This window comes from Pezoporus flaviventris, unplaced genomic scaffold (genome assembly GCF_033815535.1).
Source record: "Pezoporus flaviventris isolate CSIRO_AGI_PZ_B2104156 unplaced genomic scaffold, CSIRO_AGI_Pfla_v1 ptg000083l, whole genome shotgun sequence".
NCBI classification, from domain to species: domain Eukaryota; kingdom Metazoa; phylum Chordata; class Aves; order Psittaciformes; family Psittacidae; genus Pezoporus; species Pezoporus flaviventris.
In genome coordinates this window covers 3,363,994-3,386,325 of record NW_026892631.1, presented here as the reverse complement: position 1 = coordinate 3,386,325, position 22,332 = coordinate 3,363,994, and the positions used below count along the sequence as shown (strand labels likewise).

General features: G+C 43.5%; 2 protein-coding genes across 5 annotated transcripts in view; one reads left to right on the top strand and one right to left on the bottom strand.

Annotated features, from left to right (window-relative positions):
* Positions 1 to 16,946, bottom strand: BROX (BRO1 domain and CAAX motif containing). 2 transcript variants are annotated; one of them, XM_061475487.1, is made up of 13 exons: positions 16,795 to 16,946; positions 15,167 to 15,298; positions 14,454 to 14,560; positions 12,909 to 13,005; positions 11,183 to 11,278; positions 10,468 to 10,540; positions 10,021 to 10,126; positions 9,385 to 9,474; positions 8,483 to 8,568; positions 7,065 to 7,146; positions 5,892 to 6,042; positions 4,476 to 4,635; positions 1 to 3,998 (listed from the first exon to the last, which is right to left on the bottom strand). In XM_061475487.1, exons 2-13 carry the CDS (start codon positions 15,265 to 15,267, stop codon positions 3,912 to 3,914), a joined length of 1,236 nt encoding a protein of 411 aa, XP_061331471.1. In that variant the 5' UTR covers positions 15,268 to 15,298; positions 16,795 to 16,946; the 3' UTR covers positions 1 to 3,911. The 2 variants fall into 2 exon arrangements, with proteins under 2 accessions (XP_061331471.1, XP_061331472.1); XM_061475488.1 differs by lacking the exon at positions 16,795 to 16,946 and adding an exon at positions 16,342 to 16,440.
* Positions 16,947 to 17,045: 99 nt separating this feature from the next.
* AIDA (axin interactor, dorsalization associated) overlaps positions 17,046 to 22,332 on the top strand; it is a 28,634-nt gene continuing 23,347 nt past the window's right edge. For all 3 annotated transcript variants that reach the window (XM_061475491.1, XM_061475490.1, XM_061475489.1), the window contains exons 1-2: positions 17,046 to 17,276; positions 21,131 to 21,200. In XM_061475491.1, coding sequence (XP_061331475.1) covers positions 17,167 to 17,276; positions 21,131 to 21,200 — 180 coding nt within the window. In that variant the 5' untranslated portion in view covers positions 17,046 to 17,166. The remainder of the gene's footprint in view (positions 17,277 to 21,130; positions 21,201 to 22,332) is intronic.

Here is a 22,332-nt window from a genome sequence, read left to right as displayed (position 1 = left end):
CATTGAGATTGTTTATTTAAGTGGTATTCTGAAACTCGTGGTTAAACATAAATCTGCAAACTATGAAGCTTAAGATTGCATGGTGACTGTCTGCATAAAATAAGGCTGTGTGGTCAATCTTGGAGCTGATGCCACTGAAGTCTGATTATTGGGAGTACAGGATGGCTTCAAGGTTGTAATCCATGAAGGCACCAAAGGAGGCAGGCCTTCCTACATCAAGGGTCCCCTTAGTTACCATGAGACATTGTTGAAACTGAGAGCATCACCAGCAGGGAAAGATCTGAGTGAAAGCAGAGGTCATTGTGGAAAAGCTTTTCTTTATACTGCACTCAGAACCTGGAGACAGGTACCCACTGCAGGGGCTCTTCCATGCCAGTCACATTCGCTGTGCTTTATTCCTCACTCAACTGGGCTAGTCAGAAGGAAAAAGAAAGAAGAAACCCCAAAGCAGCTCATGCTGCTATGACAATTTGGCAATGACCTTTAGAGGCAGATTACTTCTTTTTTAGAGATAATTAATAAGCATGAGCAGGATTTGTGTTAATGCTGAAACAGTTTAGACACAGAGATGGGATGAAATCTATCACCCCAGAGACAGAAAACTTTCATTTCTGTGCATTGACATGGAAGGCAGATGAACTACAGCCTCCTCTCATGTTCCCCCAATACTAAAGATCTGCTTCATGAGTTTGTTCTATACACAGACAATTAACAGTACATTTTAGTAATGTTTCCCATAAAAAGTCTTACCAATAGCACAGTACTGAAATCAATGCAACAAAATCAAAATGACAGGAAGGAATATTTACAACCACATTGTATCGTTCCAAAACTGCAAGATCAGAACTCTCTAAAGTGCAAAGTTGTCTATATTCTACACAGATACAGGGATCTGCTTTCTTGCTTATAGTATGAACCACCACCACCATTACAGACACACCACATATCCATGCTGAACACTGAAGTGACCAAACGTCATCCTTAGGCTGACAGGCAAAAACTCCTCTACTGAATCCAGTGGGAGGCAGACATCAGCATCCAAGGGGCAAATTTAGTCCCTCCATTGTTGGAGTGTCACATGCTGGATGGAGATTAACTACTGTAAACCAGGAACACGAAACAAGGAGGAAGTATATTTAAATACATGGAGAAAGGTATTTGAATAGAAAACTTACAAAGACCTCAATGGTTTGTTTTATAGCAGATTAAAAGGCAATCACTGCATTTTTTAAAGCACAAAATAGAGGGCCCAGCACGCCATAATTTATTTAGCTGCAGTTTTGTCCTAGTTCAGATTGGACACAAATCTTTAAGGACTATTTATACCAAATAGATTTGCAGGTTTAGCCATGAGAGCCTCTAAAACCAGAGAGAGGCCACAAAACCAGACTCTTGTAGCATTAGAGTATTAAAAAGTCACCATTCAAAGTACCTTATTTTTAAAGATTACTAAAGGAAATCATAAGAGAAGGAATATGGCTGTTACATTTCCAGATTAGCTGGAACTCCCAGTCTATTCACCCATATTCCTAAATATATTGGGCAGTTAATCTACATAGTATTTACAATTACTCTTGCCACTAACCAACAAAACCCAAAGAGAAAACTGCTCATTGACACACAGCTCTCTATACTTTGCAAACTAAACTGTCTCCAGTTTCTTATTTTGGGACAAAACTATCCAATGTTTGCTATAGGACTTTAACTACAAGTAAACAAAGTTTGCCTTGAAAAGCAACACATGTCAAGTGAGTTAGTTTGTTCCATTAGTCTATTTTTAAACTACTACATCATATTTACTGAAACAGCTACAGCATAAGAGGTTACACAGCTAGGCTTAAGTAATGCCATAATCTGACATAATCCACTTGGTTATGCCCCAAACTATTTACAATGAACTTGATTCAAACAAACCACTTGGTTCAAAAAAGAGTCCAAAGACTTACAAGTCCATAAAACTAACCTTTCCTAAGAAGTTGTTTGGGAATGATTTAGACATGATCATTTTGTTTTAAGATATTCATATATTGAATTATACCCATGGGCAAAAGCCTCATTAGAAATGAGTCCCAGGACCTAGATGTGTAGTAGACGGGAGGGAAAATGAGGGGAGGAGGGAAACTGGCATCTTAGTCTGCATAGAGGAAGTTAATCAGGATCAGACATATACACATTAACATGCACAAGCATCTGAAAAACAGTGAGCAACAATAAAATCACGATTATGAAACTGAGGTAACTCTATCTTGAGCCTTAAAGGGGGCAGGCTAAGCAAACGGTGATGACTACAGCTTTAAACATTTTCAGAACTGAAATCTGTATAAGCACAGTAGCTCCACTTTCCATTCTGGCAAAACCTAAGCTGGTCTCTTAACAATGCAAGAAGACTAAAAAGTCAGTGGATGAAGTTATGAACAGAAATGAGAAAGTCTTCATAAACCATATTCCAGGCCCCCGTGCAGCATCAGAAGAAATGGAGGAATTTTAGATATAAATTCTTCTTGATACTCATCATCTTCTGCCCACCCAAGCCTTTGCAGAAGAGAAACTTCTTCCAAAGGAATTCAGCTGATTTTACACTTATTTTGTGTGCAAAACTGGCTGGAAGAAAAATCCATCACTGGACACAATAAGTTCTGCATTTGGTTCGCTTATGCCAGGCAGCACTAAGCATCTGTGCCTTTTGCAGCAACAAATTCTGCAGTTTGGTCCAGTATCTCAGGAAGAGTTTTGAGTTTCCTATTAACCTCCTCAAAAGCTTTTGTTCCATGGGCCTTCAAGGAGCTACGATCCTGGCTGCAAAGCTAACTTACTCTAAGCCCTATAAAGAATTTCAAACAGAACTACATCACAGTGGAAGATGAACCAATCCAAACAGCACCAAGAGAGGAATGTGTTTACAGTATAGTTCATGGTAAGTGCATATGCCGTCACGTTTTGTTAAAACAGGAGCATTTGCAGGCTGTTCAGTTTCTTTCTCAGGTAAAGTGAGGTGCAACAACCGGTACCTAGAGACTGGAAGGTCTCACTTCAATGCATGCATCAGTCTTTTGTGTTTGTAGCACATCAGAAAGCTGTGTTTTTGTTGACATGGGTGTTCTGCAGTGCTCAGCACTAAAGAATGTTATCACATTTTCCACAGAAGGCAGAAATGGAAGAAGCAAATTCTACGAAACACTTTCTTTCTTAGTCTTGACTGAGCTTTGCTTTTAAGCACATTCATATTACTTGCTGCATCACTTTCATATACACTTTGACATTAAAGGATTTTAACTTAAGGACAGACAAGCTAAAGTACCTTACTACAAATTCTGATACAAGAACCCTAATCTGTAGAGGGAAGAACAGATACTAATCATTTCAGAATATAAATTGTGCTCCTCTTACACAGAACTTAAGGCTAAGTCCTGTGAAATACCACAGGGGTGTTACAAACCGAACCCAGATTTTCTTCCCTCACTCCAATTAGATGAATCTGAACACGACAGGGTGATGAGCTTGAATGGCAAAACCTGGACAAATAGAACTGTTCATGCAAACTTTTGTTTGCACAATTTAACATTACATAGCATATAATTTAATGGAAACATCCTCAAGCGTTACAATCATGATACTTCCTTTGCTATTTGCGGGTAGAAACTAAACCCACAAAAAGAAACTCTCTAGAGGCACAATAGGAACATTTAAGCCCATTCATTCCATGATATCCCACTAAACCCAAAAATATGTCAGATAAAAATAAACTCCTAGAAATCCACCACATTCTCAAGCAAGATAGATGCACACTAACAAAAGTAAATTAAATTAGTCTTCTAAATTAAAAAAGAAGGATCAGAAAAAGGGAGATCAGAACTAAAGCCCCAGAGTCCCATTAATACAGCTTCAAAGTGAATTCATAGCACTTATGGCACTTAAGAAATCTGGCATCCACTGTCTTTTTGAGGCTTTATATCTGGTTCCTTCAGAGGTTTTACTTCTTCATCTGGTTTTGGTTTAGCCTGCAAGCAAGAAGAAAAAGCCCTAAATACCACAAGTACAAACCACTGTGCCTGCACAGTATTTATGCACAGCTAACTTTACATATTCTAATTTAATAGCTGCCTCTATTTTCGAGGCTGAAGGCTTTGAGCAAGCCTCGAAAAAGACACATATTCTCTGTTTCAGCATCCTTGAATGAATCCTTTTCTAAAACAGAACCTTCTATAGGACTCACTCCCGTAACATTCCAGCATCTTATACACCTTTAAGAACTTCCTCTTATTCAGGACTTAGAAAACAATGACTCCTCATTTCCAGATGCTGACAGTGTAGCAGAAATTAACTGACTTGTCTCCTGGCACAGTGAAAATGTGAGCTCAGGTGGTAGCCTTGTGTCTATACCCTTAGCTGGGGAATGTTGCAGAAAAGTAAATCAGTAACTCTGTACTAGACACAGAATAAAGGTAACAAGAAAACAGCACATGAGATTATCTTACAGCGTCATCCTTTGGCCTCTTGGTGAGATCAAATGCCGCGAGTGTGTCAGGAGTCCAGTGTGCGTTCAAGGCAGGGAATTCAAAAGGAACAGGCTCTACTAAGCCATAGTTTGCTTTCAGCTCTAGCTGGGGAGCCTCTGCTGGCACCTTCTGAAAATAGCTGTCATAGAACACAGCAATACAGTTAAAACACAGCGCACCATCTCTGCAAGCCTTGTTTGCAGTTCTAAAGAAGAACAATCTGTGTTTTTTCAGTGACCCTCACTGCTGCTCTCTTTCTTTATTAAGGTACTGTCCAACATGCATTCTGTCAGAGAGATTCAGAAGAACAAAGGCAATTCCTTCTTGGTATTGTTCATCCCCTCATAACCACATGTTTTTTTTCGCTACTTGATAACCATTATTCCCAGCATTTTGATGAGAAAAGCACCTTTTGTTCCAAAAGACCTTAAAAAACATAGAGTCATATAACACCAGGTTGGAAGGGACCTCAAGGATCATCTGGTCCAACCTTTCGAGGCAAAGCACAACCTAGACCTGATATCCCAGCAGCCTGCCCAGCTGAATGTTAAAAGGAGGATTTAAAATACTTCCCAAGGAAGATGAAGAGGATGGTTCTTTTCCTCAATCAGCCTTAATGTGCCACAGTGCATAACAGCAACACCCACAAAGACTTGGAACAACATGAAGCCTGAATGGGGGTATAAAATTCAGCTTCATGTACTTAACAATTATTTTTGTTTAGTCAATTTCTCTATTATGCAGGTCTTTAAATACCATAACAAGGGAAATAACAAAACTATTATGGAATCCTAAATCACAAGAGGAGGGGAAGGGAGAAAGAAATGAGCAAAAGAATTCTAAAGCCAAGCTAATCTTGCTGTTTTAAACTGCTTCCAAACTCTTTTTGGAAGGGGTATTAACTAACAGAAAGCCCTATTCACAATATTAATTATACTTAGCCTAGTAAAGCTCCTAGCACCCTAAAGCATGTTCTTCACTGAAAGCATGTGTTTGCTTCCCTGTAGCAAAGCAGAAGCAGCTAAGTCTCTTCTCCATTTCCCTTCTGTCCTCTTTTGCTTACTAGGTCCCAGCAGTTGGGAAGAGAACATTAGAGCAACACAACAACCTCTGCAGGACTCTCTCTGGTGTAGAAGGAAATGAAACAAAGCCACTGAGGAATGAAGGAAGAAAACCACTTAACCTCTCCATGTCAGTCCAACCTGCCCTGCTGAACTGGCACAGAACACAGAAGGTGACAACACAGACCCATAGCAAATCTGCTTTAAGTTACATGCCATGCCCTAAAGGAATGTAAGAACTGGAGAGTAAAATTTACCATCCTATCTTGAAATAAAGGCAAATGAGGTAATAACAGCTCATACAGAGCACTGCACCAAACCATAAATTACTTACATGAACCCATTCTCTCTCTGGCATTTTTCTAGTGTGTTCTTAATCAAACTTCCCAACTTCCTAAAGAAGAGATGTCCAGAAGGTTTGGCAGTAGTCCCGGGCCCTTTGGTTTCTCCATATTCTTTGCACAATGCTTCAGCCTTGGCAAAAACTTTGCAAGAAATGTAACAAAAATCATTTACATGACTCTATTAAATCAGGGTTCTGATCTACAATGCTTCAGTTTTAGGAGATACCAGAATCCATTTAGGCTTTTTGCTTCTTAGAAATGAAAATAAACTAGCTCAAAGGCAGCACTTTCAGCTGAGATTTACTGCATCCAAAAAGTGACCAGGAACAGGAAAAAACAAGAGCTAGCTTTTTGGGGAGGAAGATGCAGGAAAGCATTCTTCCACACAAGGCAAAATGCAACAATAAGCCCAAGAACTGTGCCACACGGTAGGCAAAAAGAGAGGGAATGAAGGTGTCCACACACAGGTGATGCCCCAGAATAAACAGCACTTAATATGGAGTGGGCAAGAAAACACTCTTCTGTGAATAACAGGCACAGTAAAAAACACAGTATTTGGTTTACCGAAAGTAATCCAACTTAACTGCTTCTAATAAATTCTTTATTTTTAAAATTAATATTAAAGGTTTCTCATGTGATGATTTGAGCATTTTTTATACAACATGGTAAAGTTATGCAGAGCAGACTGCTGGGGTAGCAATAGCTTTGAAGAAACACTGAGCTACTGCTAACTTCCCTTAATCTACCTTTTAAAGAAATAGAAAGGAAGTAAGTTACTGAAACCTGTTTAAAATCAAACAATCATGATCTAGATTTACTATTTAATGCAAGACAGAGCAACCTCCACAGCAGAAAAGGCTGCAGTAATTTAACATCCATCAATACCAGACAAGTGATTCTCACACTGCACTGCAGGTAGCTCAAAGCCAGTCTCTAACAGGCTGAGAAGTGAAGATGATATTTTCTGGAGCACTGTTACGAACGACAGTCTTTGGTAAGATACAGGAAAGAATACATTTGTCTCCATTCAAAATCGTGCTGGATTTTCATCAGGTGACAGATAAAAACCTTAAGTTTATAGGAGACCAAAATAAACATGATACAGCAAAATAAACTAGGCATGTCATCATTAGACCCTATAATCCAGTCTCAATCACACTTACATTTCTCTGATTCCTGCAGAGATCTGATTGCTTCCCCGCATTTATCACTTGCCAGTAGAGTTTGACCATGGTAACAATAAGCCTAATGGGAGAGGACAAAATCATTACCAGCACCACAGGGCACTTCCTGCACCGATTCACCTCTGCTCTTCTTTACTTCAGAGTTGCAGCTCTTTGAAGCTGCCATTCCTTGCAAACAGCTGACAAGTCAGGATTGCAAATAAAAGCAGCATTCACTGAACAATGCATTCAACATAAACACCATGAGGAAGGGATGGAGCAAGCTGTGTCAAGTCTAGATGAGAGTCTTTGAGCTGTTTTACCAAAAGCACTAGTATACGGTCTAGTTCAAACCTTTCTTATTGTATCAATGTGCACCACAATCCTGGTGTAATGGTTGGACTTGATGATCTTAAAGGTATTTCCAACCTAGTTGATTCTATGGTTCTATCAAGCCCCACCACAGAAAGAGGATGAACCCCAGTCAAGTTTACAAAGCAAAGATTAAAAACAACCTGAACAGTTAAAAAACAAACCTGCAACAAATATCACTGATGCAGAAGCGATGAAGCATTCTGCTGCTTGAGATACTTTGCCATAGTCCAAATAACTTTTCCAGCCCCAAAAGTCCCATTCCTTTACACTTACACTTGAATATAGTACTGTATTCCAGTGAGAACTGAACTGCCTCTTTTCCATTATCAGGAATTGTTGAATTTAAAATACTAAATACCATAGGTAAAGGAACAATCCCATGAACTAATGCCTACCTTGCATTCCTTGCTTTCATTACTCTGTTCTCACAGTATTGCAAGTGGTACCTAAATCTACCATTGCCCATATCACAAAGACCAAAAAAGTACCACAGCATTGAGCCTCCCTCACCTCTCAAACTTAAGGCAAGCAGCTTTGAGCTACAGGTTCAGCTATGTAAGAGAAAGACAACTGTGTTAGCTTAGTTTGGGCCTTTATTACAGTGTGAAAGAGCCAGTTACAGGTTGTGGCAGGCAACAAGAAATAAACAGCAAACTGAGCAGCTGATGATCCCAAGAGAGGCACTGCACTTGCTAAGAGATCAGTCACTCTCAAAGGGTCAGCGCTTGGAATGGTACCTAACATTGCTTAACGCAGTTTCATTCAGGGAATTCAAAAAGATGATCAGTTAGATTGTGACGCAGACAACGGAACAGCAGTATTACACTCAACCTGAACTGCTTCACTTAACAATATGGGATCAAAATTAATTCCACATTGCAGTAACTTCACTTGGTTCCACAAACCACTTCAAACACTGTCAACACTGCCCATCTCCTTTCACAGCACAGAAAGAAAGTCAAGGCAACACTTAAGCCCCCATTCCCTATCTTGTCCTTAGGACAACATTAAAAGCTGTGACAGCTGTCAAGCAAAGTACTTACATAGGCCATATAGAAACTGTTCTTCAAGTTTAAGTACTTCCTCCATTTTCCTGCATAGGTAGCATCCAAACTGGATAATGTTTGATCTATAACACATATGTCAAGTTATTCTTTAAGACATTTCCAAAACGAAAAATCACACACCCCCCCAAAGACCAGAATTCTTAAACTCAGCAACAGATCTTAACTTTAAAGATGCTAGCAACATGTGACATAAATTACTTCTGCAAAAACACAGAGAAACTGTAAGAAAAACCAAAACCATGCAGTTTATTGAGCTATCATGCAGTTGTCCCTGGAATCCCTGAAACTGCCATCCACTAAGTTTGGAAGGCTAATTCTGCTAAGTATTTTTAGGCAGCACTTCAAAGCTTGTTCCTAGGTCAATTTCAAGTAGTGACTTATAAAAGCCTACATATGCTACAATATTCCATCTCTTATATTGACTCCCATATTTCTGCATTGTTCCGACTTGCCTCAGTAAAGCCACAGATAGCTCAGTCACCTGGAAGTATGTACATAATTAACCTGCATTACGCACGCTTTACAGTCTGCATCATCATGTGCTGCCCAAAGGTAGCTGAAACACACTCCGTTTACATCAAGCCTCTTGTTTGCAGCTATTGTATATCCTCAAGACATTACTCTGTCTTCTGTTTCCCCTCACTAACATTTCCTGCCAGTGGCTACAGAAAAGGATTCCCCAAAACCAAAAGGCTTTATCAAGATATATCTGTTACACTGATAACTGAAGCCTTAAATGGGCTAAATAGAAGCTAAATACACAAAGCATGTGTCCACTGAGAAACAGTGCTCGTATCACAACTGATGGGCGGGTAAAGTATGTCTGCTGGCAAGAATGCATAAACCAGGTCACTAAGGATACAAAACAAGACACTCACCAGCTTTTTGGTAGAAGTTAGCTGTTTCATAAGCAAGAGCAGCTATTAATCCTGGATTATGTTTCAGTTCAATAGCCCGAGCAATTGTCACTGAAAAAAGAAATTTCACCGCACAGTATTTAAGTTTAATTCAAGATGTCACATCAGAGCAGAGGTATTTAGTGTTTTAAACCCCCTGCATGAGCAGAGAACAAGTATTGTGCAGTCAAGCAAACTGCAGAATAAAGACAGATTGTTTCTTGGATAGAATGTTTCGAAATTCATAGAAAAGCTGGAGGAAAGTTAGTCTGAAGACTGCATAGTAAACAAGCTGCAAGTATTTTTTTAAAGGGACTGGGAATTTACATTAGGCAAGCATGGTGGTGAAGAAACTGAAGGAAAGGAAAAACGAAGAGGGAAGGAATGTCACACACAAGTTCTTCCAAACTGGTTACATGTGTAATATCAGACTGATTTTTGGCAGTTTCCTCCTATAATTGTAACTGAAGTTTCTTTAAAAGCAACTCACCCCACTAAACCACAGTACCTCAGGAGAGTTAAAACCAGGCATTGCTGCCAAGCAGACTTCATGAGACACCAAAGTAACCCACAAAGACTGTTATTTCCCAACCCAAACAAACGCAGATTTGAAGATACCTTCTTGAGCTTCAGCTTGGCACTGGATGATGTATGAGTCAATAAGTCGAGCTTCTAAATCTCTTCCCTTTTCTACAGGTGTAATCAGTTTTGGAACGTGACTTTCCTAAGGACAAAGCAAGTCCCAAAGTTAGTTTGGACTTAATACCACAGCTGCCAATGCAAAGCAAGTCCCTTATTCCTGCATGGATGCGACACTGAGTGAAGGTCCCAAGACAGTTGGCTGCACTGTGCATGTGCTATCGGGCATTACTCTTCCACTGCCACTGGGAAAGAGTAGCAAGGATTGAGTGGTTGCACAGCATGCCTTTTATTTCTTGCATCATTCAGACAGTCTGGGGTATTTGTTTATTCTGTAACCCTGTCAGAAGAGCAAATGCTTTTCTAAGATAAAGTCAAGTACTTGGAAACAACTTACAGAATAGACAGCAAAGACAGTTTTTCTACCTTCAAGTGTTTAAAGATCCCAGCTGCTATCTTCAGGCTTCTGTGAACGTCTTTTGCTTCATCTTCTGTTATACTAAGAATACAGAATAAATGGATGAAATCTTGGTTAGAAAGGACCTCTAGGTGTCATTTAGTCCCACCTCTCACTTTTGGAGAGCTACAGACAACAGTAGATCAGGTCAGTTATGGCTTTGTCTAGATGAATCCCTGACAAATGGAGAGCCCACTGACTCTCCAAGTAACCTGTCCTGCTGCTGTGCTACCCTCATGGTAAAGAAGTTTTTTTACAGTGTTCAATCATTAAATAATCAAATAGAACTCACTTGAAAAAAGAAATGAAAGACCTTCTAATGTCTTTCAAGTTAAAGGTAACCTCAAGTGTTAAAAGGCAAAAGCTTTAGAACTCTGTAGGGCTAAAAGTCAGCAGAGCTGTAATTCTGAGAATCCTTATTTTGTAACTGGACACTCAGAGCAGGACCGATGAAGGGTTTATTCAGAACTGACACTTTCTCTATACCACAGTCACTTTGTCATAGACGCAAGAAGGGACAGAAGTGCACTTGGACATTACAGCACATGAATGAAGTCCATCTGCCTCCTCGAACTCCTACTGTCTCAGAGAGACTTGCACTATAACAGTCAGAACTCAGAACCTGCTAATTTTTGGGGTGGAATATTGCTGCAATGGAATTACTAAGAAAAGAAAAACACTTACTCTTCTTTTCCAGCGAGTCTTGATGCATATTTTGTGTACCACAGAGCCACATTAAATCCCATGGAAACCAGTTCAAACACTGCATCCTGCTGGGCACTACAGACAGACAACACCCCCCAAACAATTAAATGCTTTCCATTTTGTTCCAACAAGCTCTCTCTGTTGACAGATCACACAAACATAAATCAATGTTTCTCTCCATACAACACTTTTCACTTAAGAAGTCAACAGTTTCCCACTTGCTGAACTGCCTAAAAGGGACTTCAGTTTTTACTTATTCCCTTTAAGAACTCAATCTCCCACATTCAGATGCCTCCCCTTCCCATTTGGGAGCTTTTACTTTAAAACAGTAACTTGAGAGTTGTTTAGCTTTGGGTGTGGCTGACATTTTTCCATGATTTTTTTTCCTTAAATTGCACATTTTGTGGAAAGCCTTGCTCTGGAATGTCTCCTTTAAACTTGTAGCTCCTGAGTTAATAAGTCAGAGTCTATTACGTCTCCCTCGAATGAATGTTATTGCAAGTATTTATGTAACTGCAGTTGAACAGCATGTGCAAATAGCAGGGAGTTTCAGAAGCTAAAAACATGGTCTGTGGAAAGAGTGAACTTCCAATCACAAGCTCAGGATAGCTTAGGAACTAGTAAACTTTAAAAAGAAAGGTGTGGGAGTGGGAAGAATCATGCTGGCACAAGGACAAGTGCGTATGGCGATGAGAAAACCAGGAGAGAGCCCTCATCAACAGATTGTCTTCCAAAGGGAATAAAAGCTTTGAGGAAGTTGAGCATTTATTCTAGATAAAGCTTGACAAATTTGAAACTGTGGTTATACAACACACTTGCCTACAATAGCAAGCGTGAACTGAATCATCCAGGAGGTTATAGATCTGTATCCCTACTTAAAACAGAAGCTCTGTTTGTTTGTACCAGGAGCACATGCACTGTGAGCTTCAGAGGACAAGAACAAAATGAGATCTTCAGCAATGTACTTCAAAAAACTCAGCAGATAATGGTCAGGCAATAGAGCCAAATGTAAATTTTAAACTGTAGTAATCTGTGTTATCATATACAATTCACTAATACTCTTAAGGTTGTTTTTTGTACTGCTCTAGCTAACTGCAGATATAGTTTGTAGATCAACTGAAACACAACAGACCCTTCTATCACAATCACTTATCACAAAAATCTTTATTTTATTATTATCATGCATTTGGGGCCTACAGTGATGCTGGAGAGGACTTCGTCAGGGACTCTAGTAATCAGGACAATGGGTAATGGGTTTAAACTTAAACAGGGGAGATTTAGGTTAAATCTAAAGAAGAAATGCTTCCCTGTGAGGGTGGTGAGGCACTGGCACAGGGTGCCCAGAGAAGCTGTGGCTGCCCCATCCCTGGCAGTGTTCAAGGCCAGGTTGGGCGGGGTTTGGAGCAACCTGGTCTAGTGGAAAGCATCCACTAGAAGGGTTGGAACCATGTGATCTTAAGGTCCCTTCCAACCCATCCAATTCTATGATTCTATGGTCACACCTTTACATAAAGGTAGCACATGCTTCAGAGCACCTAATACAGTACAGCAACTATCAAAACCACACAGCAACAAGATTCTGAAAACTACTTTGCTACACTTCTACATTTTGCTACACTTCTAAGTCTTCCTTCACACATGTGCATACACATAATAGACCAAAAGAAAACAGATGCATATCCTGTAATCATAACAGTGTATATACCTTGGAACTTGTCCTTGCAGCGTGTCTGTCCACTTGAAGTTCTGAATATATCTCAACTTGCATTCTTGGGAAGAGTCATCCAGTGAAAGGATAAAACCTGTAGGATTAAAAAAATGTACCAACAGGCAATGTCAAGGTAAGAAACAGAAACAAGTAATACAGGAATAGGGATCAATGAGAACACAGATATAGGTAAAACAGTGTTTCTTGCTGTACTGCTCAAAAACCTGTTACTTGCTGAGGCTTTTATTCCTCAGTATCTTCAGAACAAGATGTGCAAAAAACCCTAACTAGCTACAAGAAACTCCTTGCCCAGCAGGTCTCCAACTCAACACTGTGAGTCCTGACTGCTCAAGGCAAACCTTGCAGGTGTCTGCATGTCCTCTATGGTAACTAGTTGGGAGTTGGGCTGACCCAGGTACAGGATGACTGAGACTGCTCAAGGTGAGTAAGTGACTCCCTGACACCATAGTGGCTATTGGGAAATTCCAGGAAGAGCTGCCTGGTCAACAGGAAAAGGGCTTACGACTTACCTACTCATTATTCTTTTTTGTCTCCAGGGCTACAGGAAATTAGTCCTTTACATCCAGCAGCTCAGAAAGCAGCAGTCGGTGGACTGAAGTTTATGCCATCAGATGTTCAAATCCTAACACATGCAGGCCCAAGGAATTTTTCAGGGAAGAGTAAGTCTGGCCTTGATCTGATCAGGTCTTACAGACCCCAAGAACTCAAGACTTGCAACAGCAGCTATTTGAGCTATAGCTCTAGGTGCTGACACATTTATAAACTCAGAAAATACTTGCTCCTTTCACATGCAGCAGGTTTTAGCGATCAAGAGTGATGCTTTCCTAAAGAAACTCTCCAAATCTTCTCTGCAGCAACATGGACTGCTATTTTACCTTTATGTCACACTGTTTTACATCATCCCAGTGGCTGAGGGAACTAAACCAACATGAGCTACTTCACTTCCCACAGACTGAAGGATCACAGTTTCCATGAATCAGCTGATTCCTGACAACTCAGTCCTAAAAATCTTGCCTGAGCACCTGACTGCTAAGAGAGAGTTATCAAAATACTGGCAGGAGGAAGGTCTCGAGGGAATGCATCATCATAGGTGATCATCTACTGATACTGTAGCTACTGTTCTAACGAGCACCTATATATACACCTAAGATAAGCAGCAGAAGCTCACAACAAGTCTATTATCCAGCATAGACAAACCAGAAGTTTACATCAAAGAGTGAAGTTTACATCAAAGAGTGACTCCTAAATATTTTCTCCTCCAGCAGGAAGCACAAAGAGGTTAAAAGCAAGAGGATAGAACTGCCAACACTTAGTACTGGCAGGGTCACAAAGAACACTGGAACTCACAGAAAGTACCCATGACTGGTATCAAGCTTACGGACCCATGAAGATACTCTCCTTCCTGAGAAGTGCAAAGCTTCTTTATGGAAGATTAGCACAATACACATTCTGAGAAGTGTCATTAAACTCAAACTCTACACCTCTTGATGTATTAGCAGTATTGCTAATTAATGTTCCTACCTTGCAAGAGTGAGAAGTACAGGTCAGTTGCATTCTTCATCATCTCTGGATTACAACTTGAGTCTGTGAACAGCTCCAACAGTCGGGATCGAGATAACCTCAGATCACTATATGGAGGGTAAGAAACACAATACAAAGATCTCTAAGAAATTCTACCCAAAAATGTACTATTAAGAATGTACCTATCCATGTATACCACCACCTTCTTGGACAGACAGCAATGGATAATCAGTACTTATTATTAATCTAAAGTAAAATAACTATGCCTTTATCTACTGAGATCTCGGGTGCAGGGGAAGGGAAGTAACAAGCAGAAACATTCTTCAACATTAGAATGGGATGACCATCTGAAGAGATAAGCACAGATCTACCAAATAAGCTGAGATCTCTTTTCATTCTATTCGTATCTACAATAGAACATTCATGCCTTATTCACTTATAGAAATGACTTTAAGTAACGTTTTGCAGAAGAATGCACAGTCATCAGAAAGACAATGAAATGTTCACTCTTTCGCCTCCGCATTATTATAATAGGCCTTGCCACACACTCAGAGACTTGAAAACTGGATAATTCATTCTTTGTAACCAAACACTTGTCTCACAGCCTACACATTTCTCATCATCTTCAGAACAAAAATTGAAGAGTAACCATTACTTTTAAGAATGCCCCCCAAACTGAGAGACAGCATGAAGTTAACCACAAGCACACTTACTTGCAAACCTTTGCTGCAGCTGGAGTGGTGGCTACCCCATAAAAATTAAATGAAACAGGAGCTGTAGCCTTCAGAGGGTTGCGGTGAAACCAGTGGGTCATTTTCCTTCTGTTGTGTTGTTTGATGCCAAATCTAAAGTGCGGATAGAAATGAACAAGAACAGCTGAGATGCTGTAATGATATGTAATATGCCATGCTCCTTGGCTCACAAAAATATATTCCAAATGTAAACAGTAATAAAAGAAAATAATTTGAAAAGTTGTATATAATCACACAGAAGCAATTATATTTATCTTTCCCATTAGAAACACTGAGTTTCCATATACCTTGTCTGCATCATCCATGTGCTTAATTCCAGAATGTCACTCCCTTGAAATTCCCTCTTCGTTTTCTGAGGTAACTATTTTAAGTTGGGCAAAAAGCTGTAAACTCCTTTACTCTGTATTACTGCAAACTTTCCTACTTCCCCCCCCCCCCCCCCCCCCGCATTTGTTGCCTCCTGCATAAGGCTGAATATTTCCCATATAATTTCCATTCACTGAGATAATTCTGTTGTCTCTGATCAATCCATTAGTAGCCTTACTGATACGATTAGTAGCCTTATTGGCACCACTGGTATTGATGAAAGTGCAATTACATGCTAACCCTTGCTGTAAACATGGATGCACTGACATACATGTAACAGACCTAGAAGTTTGACAGAGTACAGCTAAAACACACCATCTTTTTATTTTTCACCTCGATGTCAGCAAACACACAACATCAGCATTCCTATGAGCTTTCAACGGCGGGAGGATGTCAGAGGATAATGGGTGCACATTGAGGTCCGTGCTGGATAGACAGAGAAACTTCACCGTGAGGACAGCGAAACCGAAGAACAACCTGCCCAAAGAGCTGGTGTGGTCTCTCCATTCTCAAGGGCTTTGACGACCTCATGGGATAAGGCCCTGACCTCAGAGGTGATGCTCCTCCGAGCAGGACCGTGGACCACAGACCCCGTGCTCCCTCCATCACCTCACGATCCTCCCCGAATCTTCCTCCATCGCTACCAAACGCTTCGTAGCTCTGCTAACAAAACCGAGCCAAGCAGCGACCTCCTCCCACCGGCCGGGTGTTCCTGACCCGGCAGGTGACTCCCTTACCGTACCGGCGCCCCTCACCACATCCCCACACACCTGCGCAGCGGCCTGCAGAGCGGAGCGGTGCCGCCACACTGACAGGAGCTCCTCCGTGTCCAACCCGCTTCAGCCGCACGCCGCGGGCCAGCGGCACACACTGACCGAGCCCGCCCGGCCCCCCGAGCCCCGACCAGGCACCGAGACCTCAGCGACGGGCCAGCCGCCACCTCCGGCCCTGCCCGGCGTCACGCACCCGCCGCAGGCAGCGCTAGCACACAGCCGATGGCATCGTCCCGGCCCGACCGCACCGATCTTGCCGGTTACCCCCACTCCTAGCCGGGTGTCCCCGGTTCACCGCCGTCAGCCCCGCGGCGGGGTCTGACCCGGGACAGCCGACAGAGGCGCAGCCAGGCCCCACAGCCCCGGTAGGGTCCCCTCAGCACCACAGACAGAGGCGGAAGCTGCAGCGACACCCTCCCGAACGGGTGACCTGCCTGCAGCGCTGCTTACCGGGGAGAAGGGAGCAGGACCCCCGCGGCGGCACGGCCGGGAGCGGCGGAGAGCTCACGGGAGCAGCGAGGCGGTTCTCGTCCGGTCCCCGCCGCCGGGCCTCAGCTGAGGGCGGGCTCCCTGCGGAGGAGCCATGTGACAGCCGCCATGACACGTACCGAGGCGGAAGCCGCTGCTCCTCGGTAGCGATGGCGCGGGCGGCGCAACCTCCCTCGCTGGGCGGCGCTCGCCGCGTTTGGTTGTCGCGGCGGCTGGGCAGGGCCGGGCCGGGCTGGGCTGGGCAGGGCCGCCGGCGGGCGCGGGGCTGGCGGGAGCGGCTGCCCGGCGCGGTGCCCCGGCCCGGGGTGAGCATGGTGCCCTAGTGCTGGGGCTATGTCGGAGGCGGCCCGGAGCCTCCTGCAGCGCTGGGGCGCCAGCTTCAGGAAGGGCACAGACTTCGACTCCTGGGGGCAGCTGGTGGAGGCGATCGACGAGTACCAGATGTGAGTGAGGGACGGGCGGATCCCGCTGCTGCCCCGGCGGGCCTCGGGCGAGGGGACGGGGAACGGGAGCGGCCCAAGGGCGGGAGAGGACGAGGCAGAGCGGGGGGGTCCGCCGGGCCTAGGCCGCGGCCCCCTCACCCCTCGGGCCGGGCCGCTGGTCCCCCGCCGTGCTGAGGGCCGCGGGTCGGGCGTCCCCTGAGGCGAGGCGGGGCGGGAGCAGGGGGTATCGCCCGAACCCACCCGGGAGCCGCCCCGGCGGTCGGTGGTGAGTGCTCGGCTGGGCGCTGCCCCCGGGCCGGGGAACGAGGCGGTAGCAGCCCTTCCTTGTGCGAGGGTTAGGGTTAGCGTTGGGCTGTTAGTTAGGGCCGGTGGTAGGCCGTGGGGCTGGTTGGTGGAGCCCCAAGGCGACGGGTGCCCGGGTTCCCGCGATGTCCCGTGGCCCTGTACCCCAGGCACCATGCTGGTGGGGAAGGGGGGTGCCCGGCTGTGGCAGATGGGCTGCTGAAGCATCAGCCTTACCCCCCAAAACGCCAAAGAACTCACCAGTGTGAAAACTGGTCCACTGCATACTGTGTGTTCCACCCCTGAGGAAACCAGGGTGGGAGAGTGGGGATCTGGGCAGCCCCTGTTAGACTGGCTTGTGCTGAGTGGCACCGCACTATCCATGAATCCTTTGGTATTGATGGAGTATGGGCACTGTAGGGTTCATGGTATCCTTAGAAACACACCTGGTAGCTTCAGTCAAATGCTGCCCTCTACTACAGTGTTGACAAGGAAGATGGAAGTTACTCCCTTGTGAAGGGAGTATTGCAGGCAAAGTTTCTTATGGTGAACTTTCTGGAAGAATTCTAGAGGGTTTGCGCTTATTCCCCAAGAGAGTTATCTGAAGAGACATGCTCGCCCTTCTAGCACTGTTCAGGGCTATTCAAGTTATGGGCTGGGCTGTGACCACACTGGCTACCGGTTCAGTTGCCATTCAGGGTAGCTAGGCTGCTGGCTGTGTACAGCATAGTCATGAGGTGCTATAATCTCACCATTTCATTCACTCACCAGACAGGATGATGCAAGTTCAGTTATTTGCAGTTTGCTGATGGTCTTTAGAGTAGGGCAAGCTGTTACTACAAACCTTGGCACGGGGATGAAAAGTAACTCTCTTCCAGATCTGTATCTTGGAAGAAAAGAAAACTAATTATAGGAAAGTAAAGGAAGATATTTTTATGTGGACAGCTGCGAGGAGTCCAGTAGGACCCTAATGCAGATCTTAAGTTTAAAACTTTAATCCTAAATATCAAACTGTCTTGGCAGTCTCAGCAGTCAGTTTCATGTCATAATGTTTCTTCAGAATGAAAGCTCTTCAGACTTCTCATTCTGAGCTCACTTCTTTGAGAATTAAAGTCCCTAAATGTCTGCAGACAGTCCAGTTTGAGAGTTGAAGTATAACTTTTCCTTCCTCCCAGCATTACTGGTGTCTGGTGAGAATTAAGGGGATCCCCGTGCTCTTGCTGTATTCTGACTTTGGAGCAGTGTGATGTCTTTGTAAGAGAGCTCCTTTTGGGTAGTAGTATTGTAAGCTGCTCTTACAAGCCTTGTCAGTGAGTTTCTGCTGAATAGTCAGTAGATGAACTCTGTGGTTGCAGGAGGGAGAAGATCAAAGGATTACAGGGAGATATTTCATAGGGAGGAGCAGAACCTTTTCAGTGTGCATATCTGCGTCTTGTAGATACACCAGGTAAAATCAATAACAACTTTAAAGTGGACATTGCAAATAGGAAGCACAGGGCAAGATACCTGTACCTCTGGAGAGACATAACACTATGGCTTGATGCTGTTGTCCCTGAGATGGGAGGCACAAGCATGTTGCTGGTACTGAAGAGGTCTGTTCTGATCAGCACGAGGGGGCTGGGGAGAAGCTGCTTGCTGACACAGAAAGGTTTTCCTGAATCTCTGCTAGTTCATTCCATGGACTTAATGGCTGTTGATGTAAAATGCTATTATTTGCCTCCTGTGTCCAGGGGACCTGCACCTCCTCAGGTCTTTATGTTGCTCCTGAAAGTGCAGGAAGCTTGGTGCAAGGATTGGCCCTTGTTCATTCAGGTGCTTGCTTGCACAGGAGCACACCAAGCACGCCAGCAATGCTTCCCTGTTGAATGTCCCCATCTATCGAACCTGGTCTGATCCAGCTTTGAACAAGGTTCAAGTGGGATGCCAAATGCGCATGTGGATTAGTGTGGGTTTTCTTTGCATTAGTGACAAATGGAAAGTGAGTTGTGTTGCTGATTCTTGTGGAAAAGTTAATACCATGATGCTGCCTGTTGCAGGTGGCATGTTGCTGCTATGGTGATGTGTTTTCTTAAGTTGTTACTTTTAAATAACCTTTCTGTGTGTCCTGTATATCATATGGCAGGGTGGTAGGGACTGAGTGTCCATTTGTGTTCCAGCATGTTTGTGCATTTTGTCGTAGCCACCACTGTTTCCCCCTTTATGAAGGGAGACAGTGCCACTGAATTGTCCTGTTTGATTGTGTTTCACTGGTGCTACAGTGGCCTCAATCCTTGTGGCTTTTTAAGAGAGCTTACTTTGAGGAAAAGCAAAGAAATAATCGAGTTCTGATTTTTGCTTCTGGCAGGCTTTGCTGATAACCTGTTTTGGTGGATACGTTTTACGCAGGCAAGATAAAAAATAACCTGGGCTGATGCCCACTGCAGTGGTGGCAAGAAGCTGAATCCCTTTAACAGTGCAAACTTGGGAGGTTCCGAACAGAAGTGTACTGTGATGCCCCAGTACTGCTGTTATCCCTGGGTTTGCCTCCCTCTCTGCTTTGAAAAGGATAATGATTTGCAGGGAATGGCAACAGTTGCCCAGAGGTTTTGCTTGTTTAATATTCTCCTTCCTCCCCAGTCAGAAACTGTAACTCTTCCCATAGCTTCCTTTTGCTCTCTGGAGCTGTTTGCTTACTGTTACTTTCCAAACCTCTTGGTGATCCTGTCTCTGTGGTGAGCAGGGGTGGGGGCTCTGCTCCACATGTGATGCTGACAAGCGCAAATGTGAGCTGATACACCCCGGCCTGGCCCTGCGCCTGGCTCTCAACAGCCATCGCCTCCTGGAGCCACACTGGCCTCAAACACCCCCTGAGAAGTGGGTGTGGGCTTGTACCACAGTGGGTCCCCACAGGGGTTATAGGTGGCTGTTATAAAGTAAAGCGATGGGCAGAGGAAAAGGGTCAGTGCTTTCAAAGGGGCTGTTGGCTAGAAGGACCTTCTTACCTGTTCTTTCTTTACGATACTTCATCAGGGACTGTAGTGATAGGATAAGGGGTAATGGATTTAAATTTAAACAAGGGAAGTTCAGGTTAGATATAAGGAGGAAGTTAATTACTGTGAGGGTGGTGAGGCGCTGGCACAGGTTGCCCAGAGAGGTGGTAAATGCTCCATCCCTGGCAAGTGTTCAAGGCCAGGCTGGGCAGAGTCTTGGGTGACATGGTTTAGTGTGAGGTGTCCCTGCCCATGGCAGGGGGTTGGAACTGGATGATCTTAAGGTCCTTTCCAAACCAAACCATTCTATGATTTTCTGCCTAATATAGTTGCATACTTTGTCCATCTTCTGGGGATTTTTTAGTTTGGCCTACTATGGTTATAGGCACCTTTGTATAAAAGAAAACCCCAAATCCCCCAAAAAAACAAAACAATAACAAAAAACAACCACAAAAGAAACAAAAAAAAAAAAAAAAGAAGCCACACCAAGAACTATTTGGAGCAGCAGACTGTGGACCTTTTGGCTGACACGTTTCCTGGAGACTGGGGTGTGTGTGTTTGTGTTGTGTTCCCACTCTACAACTTTCTTTCCCCCCCATCCAGATTAGCAAGGCATCTACAGAAGGAGGCACAGTCTCAGCACAACAACTCGGAATTCACAGAAGATCAAAAGGTGAGTATTTGCGCAGTCAAGGAGCTTGATGGTGGTGTGTATTCCGGTGTTTTAGTGCACAGACAAGAACCTTATGAGACCTTCTTTCCTCCCTCAGTATATGCAAACAGAATCTGAGCCCAGCATGGCTAAAACAGTTGCTGTCATTAGATGTGGCAGATGCTCTGCTGCATAATATTGAGTGTCATGTGTGCTGGCCAGAGCCCTTCATAACCTGGGTGTTTCTTTTTTGGGTGACCTTTTGATAACTTGCTTATACTACGTTAGCACGATTTATGGTGTGAAGTCTGAACATGAAATGTCTGGAACTGCAGACATGATGGGTGTGTGAGGAGGATGTTCACTTAACATGTAACACCTGATGGGAAAGGGTCTTGGCAGAACAGTGCTTAGCAGTCTCTTAGAATGTGATTTGTTTATAATCCTTCAAAATACTGAAATTACTTTACTCCTTCCTCCCTGCCTTCAATTTAAAAGGCTGTTTCTTGTCTTAACATCATATTCATGCAATTCTGTGACAGGATTTTAAGTGGAAAATGCTAGCTGAAGTTTCACATACTTCAGAATTTCAGCAAAATAAAATCTGGTGAGATGCAAGGTCCTGCTCATTTTTCGTGTCTTGTATAAAGGCATGTTTTTCTTGGGAATACCAATTTAGAGAATCCCTATATTTCCAGATTCCCAAGTCATAAAATCACTTGTTTGAGCAATAGCATTGCCTGAAAGTTGACATTTTCTAGCCCAGAATCTTGCCTATGGTAACAGGGTGCTAGAGTAATGGGATCTGTGTTTGGAAATGTTGGCCCTGAAAACAAGTCCTGGCTACAGGAATTGGAGATGAGCTTCATGTGTTTGAAGAAACTCATTGCAAAGAAATGTACATTTGTACAGAGTGTGGCAGAGGTTTGTAACTGTCTCCTCGAAATGTATCAGTGAGAAAAGCAAAGAGCCAATCTTCCATGTTCTTTTTGTCTTCTGCAAAGAGGAGGATCAGGCTTGTGATCATCCTAAACAGAGACATAATCTTGGAGAAGGATTTGATCCATCTTTCCCGAACTGAAGGCTTTAGAGCCTTGTTAATGTAGGACAGCTATTTGCTCTTTGATTGCTCTCCATCCCTTGCTGGTAGCTT